This window comes from Bos mutus, chromosome 6 (assembly GCF_027580195.1).
Source record: "Bos mutus isolate GX-2022 chromosome 6, NWIPB_WYAK_1.1, whole genome shotgun sequence".
Classification (NCBI taxonomy): Eukaryota; Metazoa; Chordata; class Mammalia; order Artiodactyla; family Bovidae; genus Bos; species Bos mutus.
Genome location: NC_091622.1, coordinates 92,255,094 through 92,273,176, shown reverse-complemented (window position 1 = coordinate 92,273,176; position 18,083 = coordinate 92,255,094). Strand labels below are relative to the sequence as shown.

General features: G+C 41.9%; 1 protein-coding gene across 1 annotated transcript in view; it reads right to left on the bottom strand.

The window, feature by feature from the left end:
- MRPL1 (mitochondrial ribosomal protein L1) overlaps positions 1-10,438 on the bottom strand; it is a 70,811-nt gene extending 60,373 nt beyond the window's left edge. Inside the window, exons 1-2 of the mRNA XM_005890199.3 lie at positions 10,219-10,438; positions 1,871-1,982 (exon numbers count right to left, since the gene is read on the bottom strand). Coding sequence (XP_005890261.1) covers positions 1,871-1,982; positions 10,219-10,249 — 143 coding nt within the window. The 5' untranslated portion in view covers positions 10,250-10,438. The remainder of the gene's footprint in view (positions 1-1,870; positions 1,983-10,218) is intronic.
- Positions 10,439-18,083: the final 7,645 nt, after the last annotated feature.

The following is an 18,083-nucleotide window of genomic DNA, read 5'->3' as shown; positions in this document are numbered from 1 at the left end:
GAAGAGAGGGTGCTGCTGCTGCTGCTGCTAAGTCACTTCAGTCGTGTCCAACTCTGTGCGACCCCATAGACAGCAGCCCACCAGGCTCCACCATCCCTGGGATTCTCCAGGCAAGAACACTGGAGTGGGTTGCCATTTCCTTCTCCAATGCATGAAAGTGAAAAGTCAAAGTGAAGTCGCTCAGTCATATCCGACTCTTAGCAACCCCATGGACTGCAGCCTACCAGGCTCCTCCGTCCACAGGATTTTCTAGGCAAGAGTACTAGAGTGGGGTGCCATTATTACCTTCTCCGAAGAGAGGGTGAGATGTATGGAAAGAGTAACATGGAAACCTACATTACCACATGTAAAATAGACAGCCAACAGGAATGTGCTGTATGGCTCAGGAAACTCAAACAGGGGCTCTGTATCAACCTAGAGGGGTGGGAAGAGGAGGGAGATGGGAGGGAGGTTCAAAAGGGAGGAGATATATGTATACCAATGGCTGATTCATGTTGAGGTTTTACAGAAAACAACAAAATTCTGTAAAGCAATTATCCTTCAATAAAAAAATTTAAAAAAAATCATTATGTCACATACCTGAAACTAACATAATTTTATATGTTGATTTTAATCTCAATTAAAAGAAAAATACTGAAAGCTCCATCTGAAACAATCTCCAGTTAGAAACAAGGAAGTAAGATGCACACAGGGAGTATAGTTAGATATGAAACTGTTTTCCTCTACTCACAACAATTCTGACACTAAATGTGTGGATACGTCCCTCACAACCTCCAGTTACCCAATACGAGCCAGACAGCTGGCAATTCAACACGGTTCTGACACCATCTATCTGGATGAAGCACCAGATGCACTAAGCTGGATGAGTTCGGCAACCCACAAGCTCTCCAAACCCCACAGCTCTGGGATTTTTATGGAGGCTTCATCATGGAGGCATGATCAATTATGAATTCAATCTCTAGCCCGCTCTCTCCTCCCTGGAGGATGGAAGGCAGGGCTGGAAGTTCCAAGCTTCTAATCTTAGCTTGGTCTTTATAGTGACCAGTCCCCCTGGCCACCAAGAGATGCCTGACTAGACAAAGAGACATGCCTATGACCCAGGAAATATTAAGGGTTTTAGGAGCTCTGTATCAGGAACTGGGCCAAAGGCCAGGTATTTTTGAAAACTGCTCTCCGAAGGTGATGGCACCCCACTCCAGTACTCTTGCCTGGAAAATCCATGGACGGAGAAGCCTGGTGGGCTGCAGTCCATGCGGTCGCTAAAAGTTGGACACGACTGAGCGACTTCACTTTCACTTTTCAGTTTCATGCATTGGAGAAGGAAATGGCAACCCACTCCAGTGTTCTTGCCTGGAATATCCCAGGGACGGTGGAGCCTGGTGGGCTGCCGTCTATGGGGTCGCACAGAGTCGGACACGACTGAAGCGACTTAGCAGCAGCACCCCTATGGCTCAGGAGATCACAAGGATTTTAGGACCTGTGAGACAGGATTTGGTGGCAGAGACCAATTTAAACACTTCTTATGTCACAAAATCCTAGCTCTGACACTTACTAGCTCTGTGACCCTGGGCAAGTTACAATAATCTACTGGTGCCTTGCTCTCCGCCTCTAAAAAAGAGCATAACAACAATGGTTTCCTCAAAAAGTTGCTGTAGAGATTAAGTTAGTTACTGAATGTCAGTGTTCAATACATATGAAGTATTATTATAATTAGTCATATCTCTCCTTCAGAACTATCAGGCAAAGAAGCAGAGATGTTAAACTTTTACAACTATATGTCCTTGTACATCTTTAAAGAACCAAGCACAATGTTTTCTAATCAAAGACTGAAATGGTAGCAGACGAAATAACCAAGATATAAAATACTTACTTTGCAGCGGCTGCAAAATGTCTGTTGGGCACTGGAACGTATATGCAACAAGGATAGAGAGACGTCTGAGAAGTCACTGTGGCAAGACTACACCTTTGATGACGTATCAAGACTTAAAAGAAAAAACATATAAAATATTAATATTCATCATTATATTCATAGTTTTTACATTCTCCATGTTTTCTAAAACAAAAATATTCCAGATTTTGTGACTGTTAACCACAATCTTTAAAAAGTGTAAAAATGGAAACTGCTCTTCTTGAAATGAAAGCCAAGTAAACAAATCTAATTGAAGATCTGCATCCTCATTTATTTTTAACTGAATCTAGTTTGGACTCAACAGAATATGTTAGCTCTATCTTTATGGATTATGTATATGTATCCTGAACTTTTCTTAAATTTTATTTATTTAATTTCACACAGATAATGCATTCAAGTTGCCCAATCACTTCTGAAGGATAAGAACAAATTGAAGGGAACTGCCTTAGCAGAAGTTAAGACTTGGTATGAAGCTATGTAATTAGGGCACTTTGGTATTGGTACAAGTATAGAAAAACAGACTAACGAAACAATAAACAGCCCAGCAACAGACCTACGCACATATGGATATGGAAATATGATAGACATGTTATCACAAATCACTGGGCAAAGAATGCAATAAGTGGCGCTAAGACAAGTGATTATCAATAGGGAAGAGTGTATTTACATCCCTATCTCATACCATACACACACAATCAAATCTAGATGGACTAAGGACTTATATGTGAGTGGCAAAATTTAAAAGACTTCCAGAATATAGGAAAGTAATCTTTACAACCTTTGAGGAGGGAACAATTTCACAAACAAAACCCAAAAGCACTAAAAAGTGACTCTGTTAGTGTTAAGGACACTTGTTTATCTGGATCCTATTATACAGAGTGAAGTAAGTCAGAAAGAAAAACAGCAATACAGTACACTGACGCATATATATGGAATTTAGAAAGATGGTAACGATGATTCTATATATGAAACAGCAAAAGAGACACAGATGTAAATAACAGCCTTTGGGCTCTGTGTGAGAAGACGAGGGTGGGATGATTTGAGATGATAGCACTGAAACATGTATATTATCATATGTGAAATAGATCGCCAGTCCAGGTTCGATGCATGAGACAGGGTGCTCAGGGCTGGTGCACTGGGATGACCCTGAGGGATGGGATGGGGAGGGAGGTGGGAGGGGGTTCAGGATGGGGAACACATGTATACCCAAGGCTGATTCATGTCAACGTATGGCAAAAACCACCACAATATTGCAAAGTAATTAGCCTTCAATTAAAATAAATAAATTTTTAAAAAAGAACACTTGTTTATCAAAAGATACTTGAAAAGACAAGCCAAAAACTGGGAGAATAGTAACACACACACTGGCCTAAGAATTAACACCCAGAATATGTAAGATCAACCCAACTGAAAAATAAACAAAAGAGATGAATCGATTTCTAACTGAAAAGGAAATACAAACGATGAATTATTATATGGAAAAATGTACAGTCTCATTAGCAAGCAGGTAAATATTAATTTCAACCACAGTAAGATATCATTTTACAGCCCTGCTTAAGGAGTAGTCAGATGGCCCGTCACAGGTCTGTGTGCGTGCTCAGTCATATCCAACTCTTTGCAGCCCCATGGACCATAGCTCCCCAGGCTCCTCTGTCCATGGGATTCTCCAGGCAAGAATACTGGAGTGGGTTGCCATTTCTTCCCTCCAGGGGATCTTCTCGACCCAGGGATCAAACATATGTCTCCTGTATCTCCTACACTGGCAGGTGGATTTTTGACCACTGAGCCACCTGGGAAGCCCACTCACTGTCCTACACCTTGCTTTTTCATGTAAAGGTATTAGATAAAGCCCATTTTCACAAGCAGATATAGACATACACGCCTATTTATAAGAGATGTATATATATCTACACACATATGTATAATCTCATGTATACCTTTCATAACGGTACATTCATATGAAAATATTACAGCAATAATTTCACATCACTTCATAAAGACTATGTTTTTAGAGCTGCAAAGTATGACACTGTGGGGTTGTATCATGATTTAATCAGTGACCAGCCATTAGGTCATTTACAATATTTTGCTATTATCAACAATCCTGCAGGGAATGACCTTGTACAAATACCATTTTGCACACAAGTAAGTATTTCACAGGATAAATTTCAAGATGGAAATGTGCTGGGTCAAAAGATATGAGCATTTGCAATTCTGATAAACACCGCTCTCTGCAATAACAGTGCCATGCACATAGTCACCAACAATGAAAAGGCTACCTATTTCCGTACACTCATGCCAACACAGTCTGTCACCAAATGTTTTGGTCTTTTGTCAATCTAGCAGAAGAAAGATGGTATTGGAGTTGTATTAATCTGCATTTCCTTAAGAGTTAGGTTGAGTATGCTTTCATGTTTGATCATCTATATCTTCTGCTGAATTCACTTAAACTCCATTTTTTAAATTGGCGCTCCACAACTAAGTTTTCATGTAAAATGACCATTAAAATCCAGAATCTTAAAATCCATTCAACAAACTGAGAGCATGTAAACTAGAGACCTGTCTACACATCAAATGAATTCATTTCGTGAGTTACGCCTCCAAGTGCAGAGCGCTGTGCTTGCAGAGGAGCGCCCACGTCCTCACTGTGGTCTACCAGCCCCTATGTGAGCTTGTCCCTGCCTATTACTCCAAACCCCTCTCTAACCTCCTCACTCTGATCCTTCTTTCAGATCCCTGAATCCCTCCAGTCCCTCAGGTTAACTCCTGCCTTAGGGTCTTTACATTTAATGTGATATTTGACTGGGATGGACCAGCTCCAGATCTTGCCCTGGCCTTCCCCTCATTATTAGCTCAAATGGCATCACATGCCTAACAACTCAATTTCATCTCTAATATCCCACAACAAAGCAACAAGTACAGGAAAACCACCTAAACTGTGAATTCTATGAGTGTATGGAAATGACATCTGAGACAGTCTAGGAGACCTGTTTATTACTGGGAATTCTTTGTGGCGCAAAGGGCTTTAATGGGTAGGGGAAAAAAAGAGAAATAGACTAATGAGATCCAGTTCCTGCCCTTCAGAGTCTCAAATTGAGTGGGCTATGCTGGTACGCAACTGTCTAGGAGGAGATCCCCCACATTTTTAAAGCCAGCTATCTTGAAAAATCACGTATGGTAAGTGAAGGAAGAGCAATTATCCACTTACGATTTGGCAAACACTTCAAAAAAATAATTCTAACTGTATTAAGCAAAAACCCGACAACCTTGGCAGGATACTCAAAATAATAATAATTCTCTTGCATCAATTGCAACCTGCTATAAAATAATCAACACTACTTTCAAGAATCCCCAGTCATGACAACCAGAAATTAAAATTTTCAACAGGTATCAAACTGCCTCAGACTAAGGAAAAAACCAAACTACAAAAACACTACTTAAATAGCATTGTTGATTTCCCTGATGGTTCTCCTGCCAATGCAGGAAACATGGGTTTGATCCCTGGGTCAGGAACATCCCCTGCAGAAGGAAATGGCGATCCACTCTAGTATTCTTGCCTGGGAAATCCCATAGACAGACGGCCCTGGCGGGCCCCAGTACATGCGGTTGGAAAAGAGCTGGACACAACTTAGTGACTGAACAACAGAGAAACAGCACTATTAGAACATATCTGTATTTTCAATTCCTCTGTAATCAGTTTATCTATCTGTAGTGTTTTATTATATTCCTTTAATATATTTCTTTTCCTCTCAGCAGAAAACCTCACTTGCTACTTCAGAGAAAGCAGATGCTCTCCGAATTTCCTCCACTACTTAGGAACCTAACTAAATCTGCATTCATTCTCAAAAGTCATCCCCACCCCTACCCCACAGCAATAAGATGGAAATTAATCCATCACCTTTGCTAGCTGATTTTCTTACACAGGATACTGAAAGGTTAGAGATCCCCAGGACTTCTCAACCTAACTCTATAATCCTTGTTTTCCCCAGGAGATCTCATTCATCTAGTCCTTGCCTTCCCACCATAAGCACCAGTGCAGGCCACCATCATCTACTACATGAAACACTGCAACAGACTCCAAACTATTCTGTCTTTGGCCCTCTTCATTTCTTTTCCTCCTCCTACTAAGAGGGATGACTTAAAAATGAAATCACATATCCTTACAACACTTGGATGCTTCTTCAAATAAAGTAAATACTTAACAAGGTCCTCCGTGAGCTACCTCTAACCTATCTAGGCAGCTTCATCTAACACCACTCTCTTAGGCTTTCTGCACTTCAAATACACTGCCTCCTTTGAGTTACTTGAACACACCGAGTTTTCTACAACCTTCAGACTTTCAAACATAATCTTCCCTCCTTCTGTGACATTCTCGTCTACTACTTTGCAATCCCCACTTCCCAAAGCTAATTCATAACTATCGAGTGATCTTTCAGGGACTCTACTTAAGCTTATTCCTTCAGAAAAGTCTTCCCTAAAGGCTCAGAATCGACTAAGGTTTCTCACATGCACTCTTACAACTTGTACTTTTCCTTCACAGCACTTAGGACATCTGTAATTATGGAAAGAACAATCCAGTTAATGTCTGCTTCTCAATAGATAAGCACCATGGCCAAAGAATGTATATAACTTGTTCACTATTGTGTTTCTAACACAAAACCCAGTGTTTTTTCAAATGAAAACACAATAAATATCTCTTTAACGAAAGAAGGAAATGTGAACTAATGACAGCAAAACCTGGATTCAAATTACTTTAAGCATTATTCATTCAGTTCAGTTCAGTCACTCAGTCGTGTCCAACTCTTTGTGACACCTTGAACTGCAGCACATCAGGACTCCCTGTCCATCACCAACTACCGGCGTTTACCCAAGCTCATGTCCACTGAGTGGGTGATGCCATCTAACCATCTCATCCTCTGTCGTCCCCTTCTCCTCCTGCCTTCAATCTTTCCCAACATCAGGGTCTTTTCAAATGAGTCAGCTCTTCGCATGAGGTAGCCAAAGTACTAGAATTTCAGCTTCAACATCAGTCCTTCCAATGAACACCCAGGACTGATTTCCTTTACGATGGACTGGTTAAATCTCCTTGCAGTCCAAGGGACTTTCAAGAGTCTTCTCCAACACCACAGTTCAAAAGCATCAATTCTTTGGCACTCAGCTTTCTTTATAATCCAACTCTCACATCCATACATGACCACAGGAAAAACCATAGCCTTGACTAGACGGACCTTTGTTGACAAAGTAATGTCTCTGCTTTTGAATATGCTATCTAGGTTGGTCATAACTTTCCTTCCAAGGTGTAAGCATCTTTTAATTTCATGGCTGTAATCACCATCTGCAGTGATTTGGGAGCCCAAAAAAATAAAGTCCGACACTGTTTACCCATCTATTTGCCAGGAAGTGATGGGACCAGATGCCATGATCTTAGTTTTCTGAATGTTGACTTTTAAGCCAACTTTTTCACTCTCCTCTTTCACTTTCATCAAGAGACTCTTTAGTTCTTCTTCACTTTCTGCCATAAGGGTGGTGTCATCTGCATATGTGAGGTTATTGATATTTCTCCCGGCAATCTTGATTCCAGCTTGTGCTTCCTGCAACTCACCGTTTCTCATGATGTACTCTGTATATAAGTTAAATAAGCAGGGTGACAATATACAGCCTTGACATACTCCTTTTCCTATTTGGAACCAGTCTGTTGTTCCATGTCCGGTTCTAACTGTTGCTTCCTGACCTGCATATAGGTTTCTCAAGAGGCAGGTCAGGTGGTCTGGTATTCCCATCTCTTTCAGTATTTTCCACAGTTTATTGTGATCCACACAGTCAAAGGCTTTGGCATAGTCAATAAAGCAGAAATAGATGTTTTTCTGGAACTCTCTTGCTTTTTCAACGATCCAGCAAATGTTGGCAATTTGATCTCTAGTCCCTCTGCCTTTTCTAAAACTAGCTTGAATTTACAACGTATGAAAGAGGAGTGGCATTTTGTTGAAGATCCATGTATTCATTCATCATTTATTGGACAATAATTATGCCAATGAAACAATGTGCTAGCACTGCTTTAAGTATTTCATAAACAAAACGAACAAAATCCTTTTGCTCATGGAGCTTACATCGTAGTAAGGAGAAGCAATACTAATAAACATAATATGGTAGTGGTAATGGGAAACCCTGAGGCTTCCCTAGTGGCTCAGACAGTAAAGAATCTGCCTGCAATACAGGAGACCTGAGTTCAATTGCTGGGTCAGGAAGATCTCCTCAAGAAGGGAATGATTACCCACTCCAGTATTCTTGCCTGGAGAATCCCATGGACAGAGGAGCCTGGCAGGCTACAGTCCATGGGGTCACAAAGAGTGGAGACAAATGAGCAAGTCTTTCACTTTTGCACTTCAGTGGAAAACCCTCTGGGTAAAAGGAATTGAGAATCAAGGGGAAAGTTAGTTGTAATTTTAAATAAGAAGGTTAAGGTAGGCCCTTTTAAAAAGGTGACATTTGAGCAAAGGCTTGAAACAATTGAGAAAGTCAGTAATGCAAATACCTAGAAAAAGTGTTCCAGGCCCATTCCACTTGAGAGAAAACGTCCTCCCAACAAAGGAATGTTTTTGGTGTGTTTATGGAACAAAGAAGCTGCTGTGAGTACAATGAGTAAAGAAGAGAAAAAAGAGCTCAGGGTGGTAAACTGGGTGAGTGGAGGGAGGAGAAGGCAGGCACCAAATGACATGGAAGACCCTAGGTCAGTGCTGTCAAACAGAGATATAATGTAAGCCACAGGAATAATTTTCTAATAGCCACAATTTTTAAAAGGGTAAAAAAAAAAAGTTAATAATAAAAATTAACATTTTATTACAACCAATAGCCAAAATATTATTTCAACATGTTTTTAATATAAAAAAATTAGAGATATTTTACCTCTTTCGGTACCACATCCTCAAAATCTAACATGTTTAACACACTCATTCGGATTAGCCACATTTAAAGTGCTCAATCACGGATAACAAAATGGACAGCACAGCTGTTGGTTATTCTAAAGACTTAAAACTTAGAAAAATGGGGAGGTTTTGAGAATTCTGATCATAGGAGCAACGTGATTTGATTTATGTTCTTAAAGAACCAATCTGACTACTTGTTGAGGGTAGACTGTAGAGAAATCTAAGTCAGGGGTGATAATGGCCTGGAAGGTCGTTTCAGTGAAGTAGTGAGAAGCCGCCAGATTCTGGATTTATTTTGAGAGTACAACCAAAAGGATCTGCCAACTACTTAATGTGAAGTGTGAGGAAAAAGAGGGGGAGTCAGGAATATTCTGAGGTTTTGTGTCTGGGCAACTTAAAGGATGAAGTTACCATCAAATGAGACGGGTAAGACTCCAGGTCATGACAATGAGTTTGATTCTAGTTAGATGCTGATTAGATATACAATTGGAGATCTAGAATAGAGAGTAGTTTAGAAATCTACAGTTCAAGTACTTATTGTAGATAATTTTGAGAACCATTAAGATACAGACAACAGTCAAACCACACAACTTGGACGAGATCACCAAAGGAGTGAATTCAGATACAAAGACATGAGGTTGAAGGATGGAGAATCCTGGCTGCTGAGGCATTCCAAGGTAAGAGATTGGAAACAGGAAGACGAACCAGCAAAGTAATGTGACAAACGACAGGTGAGATAAAAAGGAAATTAAGAGAGTAAGGCATCCTGAGAGCCATGAGAAGAATACGTGGCAAGGAGAGAATGATAACCTTTGATTCTAACTCCTTTCCTCCCCCGTCCTCGCAGCCCACATCTCCAGCATCGGAGACAAAACTGTGTCTCTGACTCCTTCCCTACGGCGGCTGGAAGGATGTCCATGTACATCTCCCTCCCACTTCAGTCCTAGGGTGGACAGCTCCAGAAAGGAGTGAAAACCTCTATGAGGTAGCTTTTGAGTATCAACGACCCTCTGGAGAACTTAGAGCCAAGAAAAAGTAGAGGTTTATCAAGCCCCCTGGCTTCCCTGGTAGCTCAGAGGTTAAAGCGTCTGCCTCCAATGCGGGGGTCCTGGGTTCGATCCCTGGGTTGGGAAGATCCCCTGGAGAAGGAAATGGCAACCCACTCCAGTATTCGTGCCTGGAGAATCCCACGGACGGAGGAGCCTGGTGGGCTACGGTCCACGGGGTCGCAAAGAGTCGGACACGACTGAGCAAGCGACTTAACAGACTTATCAAGCCCCCAGTGCAGACCCGCACGTTGGAGTGTCCGACTTGCACTGCGCAGCCGGAGAAGACCCCGCGCCAGAACTATTTTTCCCCGCAAGCCCAGCTGACCCTCTGTTTTACCTCTACCGAAGCATCTTACGGTCGCCGCCATGTTAACCACTCCGGATTGTGTTGACGAAATTGGTCCCACGCTTCAACGTGAAAGAAATTTACAAAGGGTTCCCATCCGGAAATGGCGGAGGGGGAAGGGATTCGAAAGCGCAAGAGGAAAGGGGCGGGAACCAAAGTAGACTTTCGAGCCGGCAAGAAGGGGGGCAGGGGAGGGCGGACAGCAGGGTGCCCCGTGGCGGTGTTCCCGTCAGTCCTTCGTGCTGCGTAGGGGCCTGTGTTCGTGGTTCCGGTTCGACGGTTCAACCTCCTTCAGGAAAAATCTGCCCTTCCTGGAAAGTGCGGTCCTGTTGGCGATGCTCCAACTATTTTATTCCTTTTTATTTGATTCTACAAGCGTACTTAGAACGGTCATTTTAATAAATTGTGAGAGTACCCAGGAGAATACGAAAAGCAGAAAATCTGGAGAATCTCACCAACTCTCAGCACCACATTTCCAGCCTTGTAAAGACTTTTTAAAAATTAGCCAGGCTGTGTCCCACTCACTGACAAACTCTTTTTCACTCATCGCAGGATCAGCGTGGTTTTAAGGTAATCTGAACATTAAGCAACTTTCCATGTTCCCCCTGCTGACAAACCATGCTGTTAGGCTCAATCGACTAACAGGACGACAAATTTATATAACACTTCTAGCTTTAAAATGGCAGACCCAAGTCCTACGCACAGGTTATTCTGACTGGGGGCGGGTGCGGGGACGGGGGCGGGGGGTGGGGTGGGAAATCAGCATCCTTTCCATTACGTCACAGCTGATGGTGTGGCTTATCTAAAACAAATCTGATCACGAATTGTAACACTTTCCAGTTTAAATAAAACCCTCTCACGACTACCTCGAGCTCGCTTCTGGCCTCCGCCTACCTCTCTGGCTTTAAAGCCCTGCCAACAGCCCACCCGCCGACCCCGACTCCGACCCCCCACCCCCGTACACATACCTGGTTTCTCACTTCCATGCCTTTGTTCATTCTGTCCCCTCTGGAACGTCCTGTACATATCACCTAGGTAACTTTTTGGTTGTTTTGTTTTGTTTCGTTTTTAATTAAGATTTCAGCTCAGGCTCTATTCATTGATGAAGCATACTTCTTCCCTTCCCAGGCTGAGTTATGGCCACCTCTTCTTGGTTTTGTACAAGGCTTATACCTGACCTAGAGCCAGACATCCTGGAATGTGAAGTCAAGTGGGCCTTAGAAAGCATCACTACGAACAAACCTAGTGGAGGTGATGGAATTCCAGTTAAGCTATTCTAAATCCTGAAAGATGATGCTGTGAAAGTGCTGCACTCAATATGCCAGCAAATTTGGAAAACTCAGCAGTGGCCACAGGACTGGAAAAGGTCAGTTTTCATTCCGATCCCAAAGAAAGGCAATGCCAAAGAAGGCTCAAACTACCGCACAATTGCACTCATCTCACACGCTAGTAAAGTAATGCTCAAAATTCTCCAAGCCAGGCTTCAGCAATACGTGAACCGTGAACTTCCTGATGTTCAAGCTGGTTTTAGAAAAGGCAGAGGAACCAGAGATCAAATTGCCAACATCCGCTGGATCATGGAAAAAGCAAGAGAGTTCCAGAAAAACATCTATTTCTGCATTATTGACTATGCCAAAGCCTTTGACTGTGTGGATCACAATAAACTGTGGAAAATTCTGAAAGAGATGGGAATACCAGACCACCTGATCTGCCTCTTGAGAAATTTGTATGCAGGTCAGGAAGCAACAGTTAGAACTGGACATGGAACAACAGACTGGTTCCAAATAGGAAAAGGAGTATGTCAAGGCTGTATATTGTCACCCTGCTTATTTAACTTATATGCAGAGTACATCATGAGAAACGCTGGACTGGAAGAAACACAAGCTGGAGTCAAAATTGCCAGGAGAAATATCAATAACCTCAGATATGCAGATGACACCAACCTTATGGCAGAAAGTGAAGAGGAACTCAAAAGCCTCTTGATGAAAGTCAAAGTGGAGAGTGAAAAAGTTGGCTTAAAGCTCAACATTCAGAAAACGAAGATCATGGCATCTGGTCCCACCACTTCATGGGAAATAGATGGGGAAACAGTGGAAACAGTGTCAGACTTTATTTTTCTGGGCTCCAAAATCACTACAGATGGTGACTGCAGCCATGAAATTAAAAGACGCTTACTCCTTGGAAGGAAAGTTATGACCAACCTAGATACCATATTGAAAAGCAGAGATATTACTTTGCCAACAAATGTCCATCTAGTCAAGGCTATGGTTTTTCCTGTGGTCATGTATGGATGTGAGAGTTGGACTGTGAAGAAGGCTGAGTGCCAAAGAATTGATGCTTTTGAACTGTGGTGTTGGAGAAGACTCTTGAGAGTCCCTTGGACTGCAAGGAGATCCAACCAGTCCATTCTAAAGGAGATTGGTCCTGGGTGTTCTTGGAAGGAATGATGCTAAAGCTGAAACTCCAGTACTTTGGCCATGTCATGCAAAGAGTTGACTCACTGGAGAAGACTCATGCTGGGAGGGATTAGGGGCAAGAGGAGAAGGGGATGACAGAGGATGAGATGGCTGGATGGCATCACTGACTCGATGGACTTGAGTCTGGGTGAACTCTGGGAGTTGGTGATGGACAGGGAGGCCTGGCGTGCTGTGATTCATGGGGTCGCAAAGAGTCAGACACAACTGAGCGACTGATCTGATCTGATCTGATATACCTGTTTTTTTCTGTTTTAACAGTTTTATTGAAGTGTAATTCACATACCATACAATTCACCAATCTAAATTATGTAACTCAATGGTTTTTAATTTATAGAGTTGTGTGACCATCACCACCATGCATCTGTCTTTCCCACTAATTGTCTGAGCTCTTGTGGCCAGAAATGGTGTCTTACTCATTTTTGTGACCTCAGCACATACTACCTGCCTGGCAGGTAGGAGGCTCTCAATAAATATTTGTTGAATAAGTCATTATACTTATTGAATTATTGACTTGCAAACTTGCTTCCATGAAGCTGCCCATAGGACTGGATCAAAGTAGAAATTTCACAAATGCTTTATTTCATATTTGCATATTGTACTCCTCTACATGAAATATGTTTTCTTCTACTTTGTTGGCCTGGCTTGTCAACACCTAAACAGTTACTTCAAAGGTTACACACACATTTAGGGCTGTTAAAAAAATTCAAAGACATTTAATATACCTTTATAACTTTCTTTTCTCTCTCCCTCCTTACCTTTCCTCCCTTCCTCCCTTCCTTTCACAAATACCTGAGTGCCTACCACGTGTCAAGCAGTGCCTTTTGACTGCATACATAGAGTGAATAAAATAGCCATTGCTCTCATGATGCTTAAAAATGAATTTCGTATGAGGGTAAATGCCAGAATTAGAGCAAGTTCACCTAATTTATCTCAGACAAAATGCAAACATCCAAATTACAGGTGCTGGTCCTTTGATTCAACATCCCTTCCTTTTCATAGTTGGAATCAGTTGGCCCCCATGTATGTGACTTTTATGTCTTGTATTATAACAAGAGAATTTAAACATCCAATATGTGGATTCAGAGTAGCATGTAATATGCTTGTGATAGTAGCCTTATTGAAACAATGTCCTGTTGAGGTGTAGCTCACCTGATTGTCAGTCAGACCTTGATAGCATCAGTCACGTAGGGTCCAGAGTCCCTATACAAAAATATATAAAGAGGTTATTTAGCTTGAGACTTGTAAAAACCACAAAAATGCACCCTCTGAAATGGGAACTCCAAGCCTCTGAATATTTAAGACTTAATGACGTTCTCATTAAAGAGAAATAATAGAGCAATTTTGCTTAAGCAGTGGTGCTCTGGAACAAAACTTCTTAGATTTGAATCCCAGTATTATCACTTTCTAGCTGTGTGAGTTGGGGCAAGTTACTATACATTTCTGGGGCTCAATTTCCTTACCTGTGATACGGGGCTAATAATGAGATATTTACTGAAGTACTTACTACCATACCTGTGCCAGGTATGGTATACTCTTTAAATGTTGTCATTATATTAAGGAATCAGTGAGAGCTCTTAAACAGAGAAGCAAAATGAATAAGCTGTTCTAGTACCCTTTCTTCCAATATCTGAATAATTCTTAATTGATTTATTCCTATGTGTGCTAGGATGTCACCTTCTTTAAATGAGAACTTTTATTAGTATTTGCAGAAATACTGCAAGTACTTATGCACTTCCTCAAAGTTCACTTTGAAGCAACTTTTCTCAATTGATTTCCAGGAAGGCTTTTACTCTCCAGGAGTCTTGGCATCATGCCAGGTGCTTGCATGCCTGGCTGATTTCCCTGGAAAAAGCTTCTTAATATTTGCCCAGCCCTGTAGTTCTCTTAGCCTGTGTTCTCTGCCTTCCTCACCTATCTTCCAGTTGCGCTGGAAACTCCTTTGCAAGAAGAGTCACTTCCCATTTGGGGTTCAAGTTGAAAATGGATCCTCTGATTGGACCAAAAAAGGAACTCTCCGACATTTCCTGCTTCAGGAGTGTGCAACAGAATCACTTGAAGGCTTGCTAAAACTCAGCTCACTGTTCTCTACTCCCCAGAGTTTCTGATCTGGTAGGTCTAAGGCAAAGCTCATTAATTTGCATTTACAATAGATTCTTGGGTGATGCTGATGCACTAGTCTAGAGATCACACTTTAAAATCCACTCCCTATATTATAGCATGAAACATTTACATCCATACCTACCATTAACTTGGGGAGGAGTCATTTTGTTTAACAATTTTATATTCAATACAATACAAGCAATGAATTTCCCCATGTGATATGTCTCCAGGACCAGAATCTACTCACCCTTGTCTTCTCCTCTATTTGGAAACTGCTATTCCATGTCTGGGTTTCAGCTCCAAAGCTGTCCAGCTGTCAGCGGGGAGAATCCTCAGTGTTTGCCTGCCTACCTATCTAAATTTTGAGTATTACCAACTCCTACATTCCCCTCCCTCCTTGTGCTTCTTTCATACTCAGATTAAAAAAAAAAAAATTTATTTCCGTGGCTGCACCAGGTCTTAGTTGTAGCACTCGGAATCTTCAGTCTAATGATTGAAGACATGTGGAATCTGGTTTCCTGACCAGGTATCAAACCTGGGGCCCCTGCATTGGGAGCATGAAGTCTTAGACACTTGACCACTGGGGAGGTCCCTCAGATTATTTTTTATAAAGAAATAACTATCTAGAATAATATTGTCATACAAGATTGAAAGTTTGCTGAGGAATTGGAACTCATTGTCTTGTCCCTTCCATATATGGGAGCTTCTGTGTCCAACAATCCCTAGGAGACTGTTCTAATTCCAGATTGAATTAGATTTAGAACTTTCCAGTGGAATGCTGGTAAATGTTTGACGATAGGCTTTCCAGTACAAAACACACAAATTTATAGTATTTGCCAATTTCCATGGAATAAACATTCCCAGAATAGCTAATTTCAAGCTACCAAACATAAAATCATGCAACTTACAAAATTCTGACAACTTAACACTGGTTCTCACATGGCTAGAGCACTACTGGGAGTTTGTAAAAACCTTCGATAACTTTTAGAAGGCCTTTGTTGTTGTTGAGTTGCTAACCTGTGCCCAACTCTTGGGACCTCATGGACTGTAGCCTACCAGGCTTCTCTGTCCACAGGATTTCCCAGGAAAGATTACTGGAGTGGGTTACCATTTCCTTCTCCAGGGGATCTTCCTTACCCAGGGATCAAACCCCAATCTCTTGCCTTGGCAGGCAGATTCTCTACCACTGAGCCAACAGGGAAGCCACTTTAGAAGGCCTATTCTAAACCAATTCTAGAGCCACACTTCTCAAAATTTAATGTAAATACAAATCATCCAGGAATCGTAATATATATATTCTAGTTTAGTAGACCCAAGGTGGAGCCTAGGATTATGACTTCTTTGGAAATCTATTGGCTCCTAAGTGATACTGACACTGCTGTTCCATGTTGATGTTCAGTCACTCAGTCATGTCAAACTCTCTGCGACCCCGTGGACTGCAATATACCAAGCTTCCCTGTCCTTCACTGTCTCCTAGAGTTTGTTCAAACTCATGTCCATTGAGTCAGTGTTGCCATCCAGCCATCTCATCTTCTGTTGCCTCTTTCTCCTGCCCTCAGTCTTTCCCAGCATCAGAATCTTTTACGATGAGTTGGCTCATTTGCATCAGGTGGCCAAAGTTTTGGAGCTTCAGCTTCAGCATCAGTCCTTCCAATGAATATTCAGTGTTGATTTCCTTTAGGATTGACTGGTTTGATCTTGCTGCCCCAGGAACTCTCAAGCATCTTCTCCAGCACCACAATTCAAAAGCATCAATTCTTTAGCAGCCTTCTTTATGGTCCAACTCTCATATCTGTACGTGCTGCTGCCGCTGCTAAGTCACTTCAGTCGTGTCCGACTCTGTGCGACCCCATAGGCGGCAGCCCACCAGGCTTCCCCGTCCCTGGGATTCTCCAGGCAAGAACACTGGAGTGGGTTGCCATTTCCTTCTCCAATGCATGAAAGTGAAAAGTAAAAGTGAAGTTGCTCAGTCGTGTCCGACTCTTCACAACCCCATGGACTGCAGCCTACCAGGCTCCTCCGTCCATGGGATTTCCTAGGCAAAAGTACTAGAGTGGGGTGCCCTTGCCTTCTCCGATATCTGTACATACCTACTAGAAAAATCATAGCTTTGACTCTACAGACCTTTGTCGGCAAAGTAATGTCTCTGCTTTTTAATATGCTGTCTAGGTTGGTCATAGCTTTTTTCCCAAGGAGCAAGCGTCTTTTAATTTCATGGCTGCAGTCAACATCCATAATAATTTTGGAGCCCCCCAAAATTAAATCGTCACTGTTTCCATTTTTTCCATTCTATTTGCTGTGAGGTAATGGGATGGGATGCCATAATATTCATTTTTTGAATGTTGAGTTTTAAGCCAGCTTTTTCACTCTCCTTTTTCACCTTCATCAAGAGGCTCCTTTTCACTTTCTGCCATTAGGGTGGTGTCCTTTGCATATCTGAGGCTATTGATATTTCTCCCTGCAATCTTAATTCCAGCTTGAGCTTCATCCAGCCCAGCATTTCATGTGATGTACTCTGCATATAAGCTAAATAATCAGGGTGACAATATACAGCCTTAACATACTCCTTTCCCAATTTTGGGCCAGTTCATTGTTGCATGTCCGGTCTCAGGAGGCAGTTAAGTTGGCCTAGTATTCCCATCTCTTTAAGAATTTTCCACAATTTGTTGTGATCCACACAGCCAAAGGCTTTGGTGTATTCAATGAAACAGAAATACATTTTTCTGCAATTCTCTTGCTTTTTCTATGATCCAGCAGATTTTGGCAATTTGATCTCTGGTTACTCCAACTTTTCTAAATCCAGCTTGTACATCTGGAAGTTCTTGGTTCATGTCCTGTTGAAGCCTAGCTTGCAGGATTTTGAGCATTACCTTGTTAGCATGTGCATGTTAGTTGCTCAGTCATGTCCAGCTGTTTGCAATCCCATGGACTATAGCCCATCAGGCTCCTCTGTCCATGGGAGTTCCCATGTAAGAATACTGGAATGGGTTGCCATTCCCTTCTCCAGGGGATCTTCCCAACCTAGGGATAGAACCAGAATCTCCTGCATTGCAGGCAGATTCTTTAGCATGTAAATGGGTGCAATTGTGCGGTAATTTGAACATTCTTTGACATTGCCCTTCTATGGGATTGGAATAAAAGCTGGCCTTTTCCAGTCCTGTGGCCCCTGCTGACTTTTCCAAATTTGCTGGCAATTTGAGTACAACACTTTCACAGCATCATCTTTTAGGATTTGAAATAGTTCAGCTGGAATTCTATCACCTCCACTAGCTTTCTTCA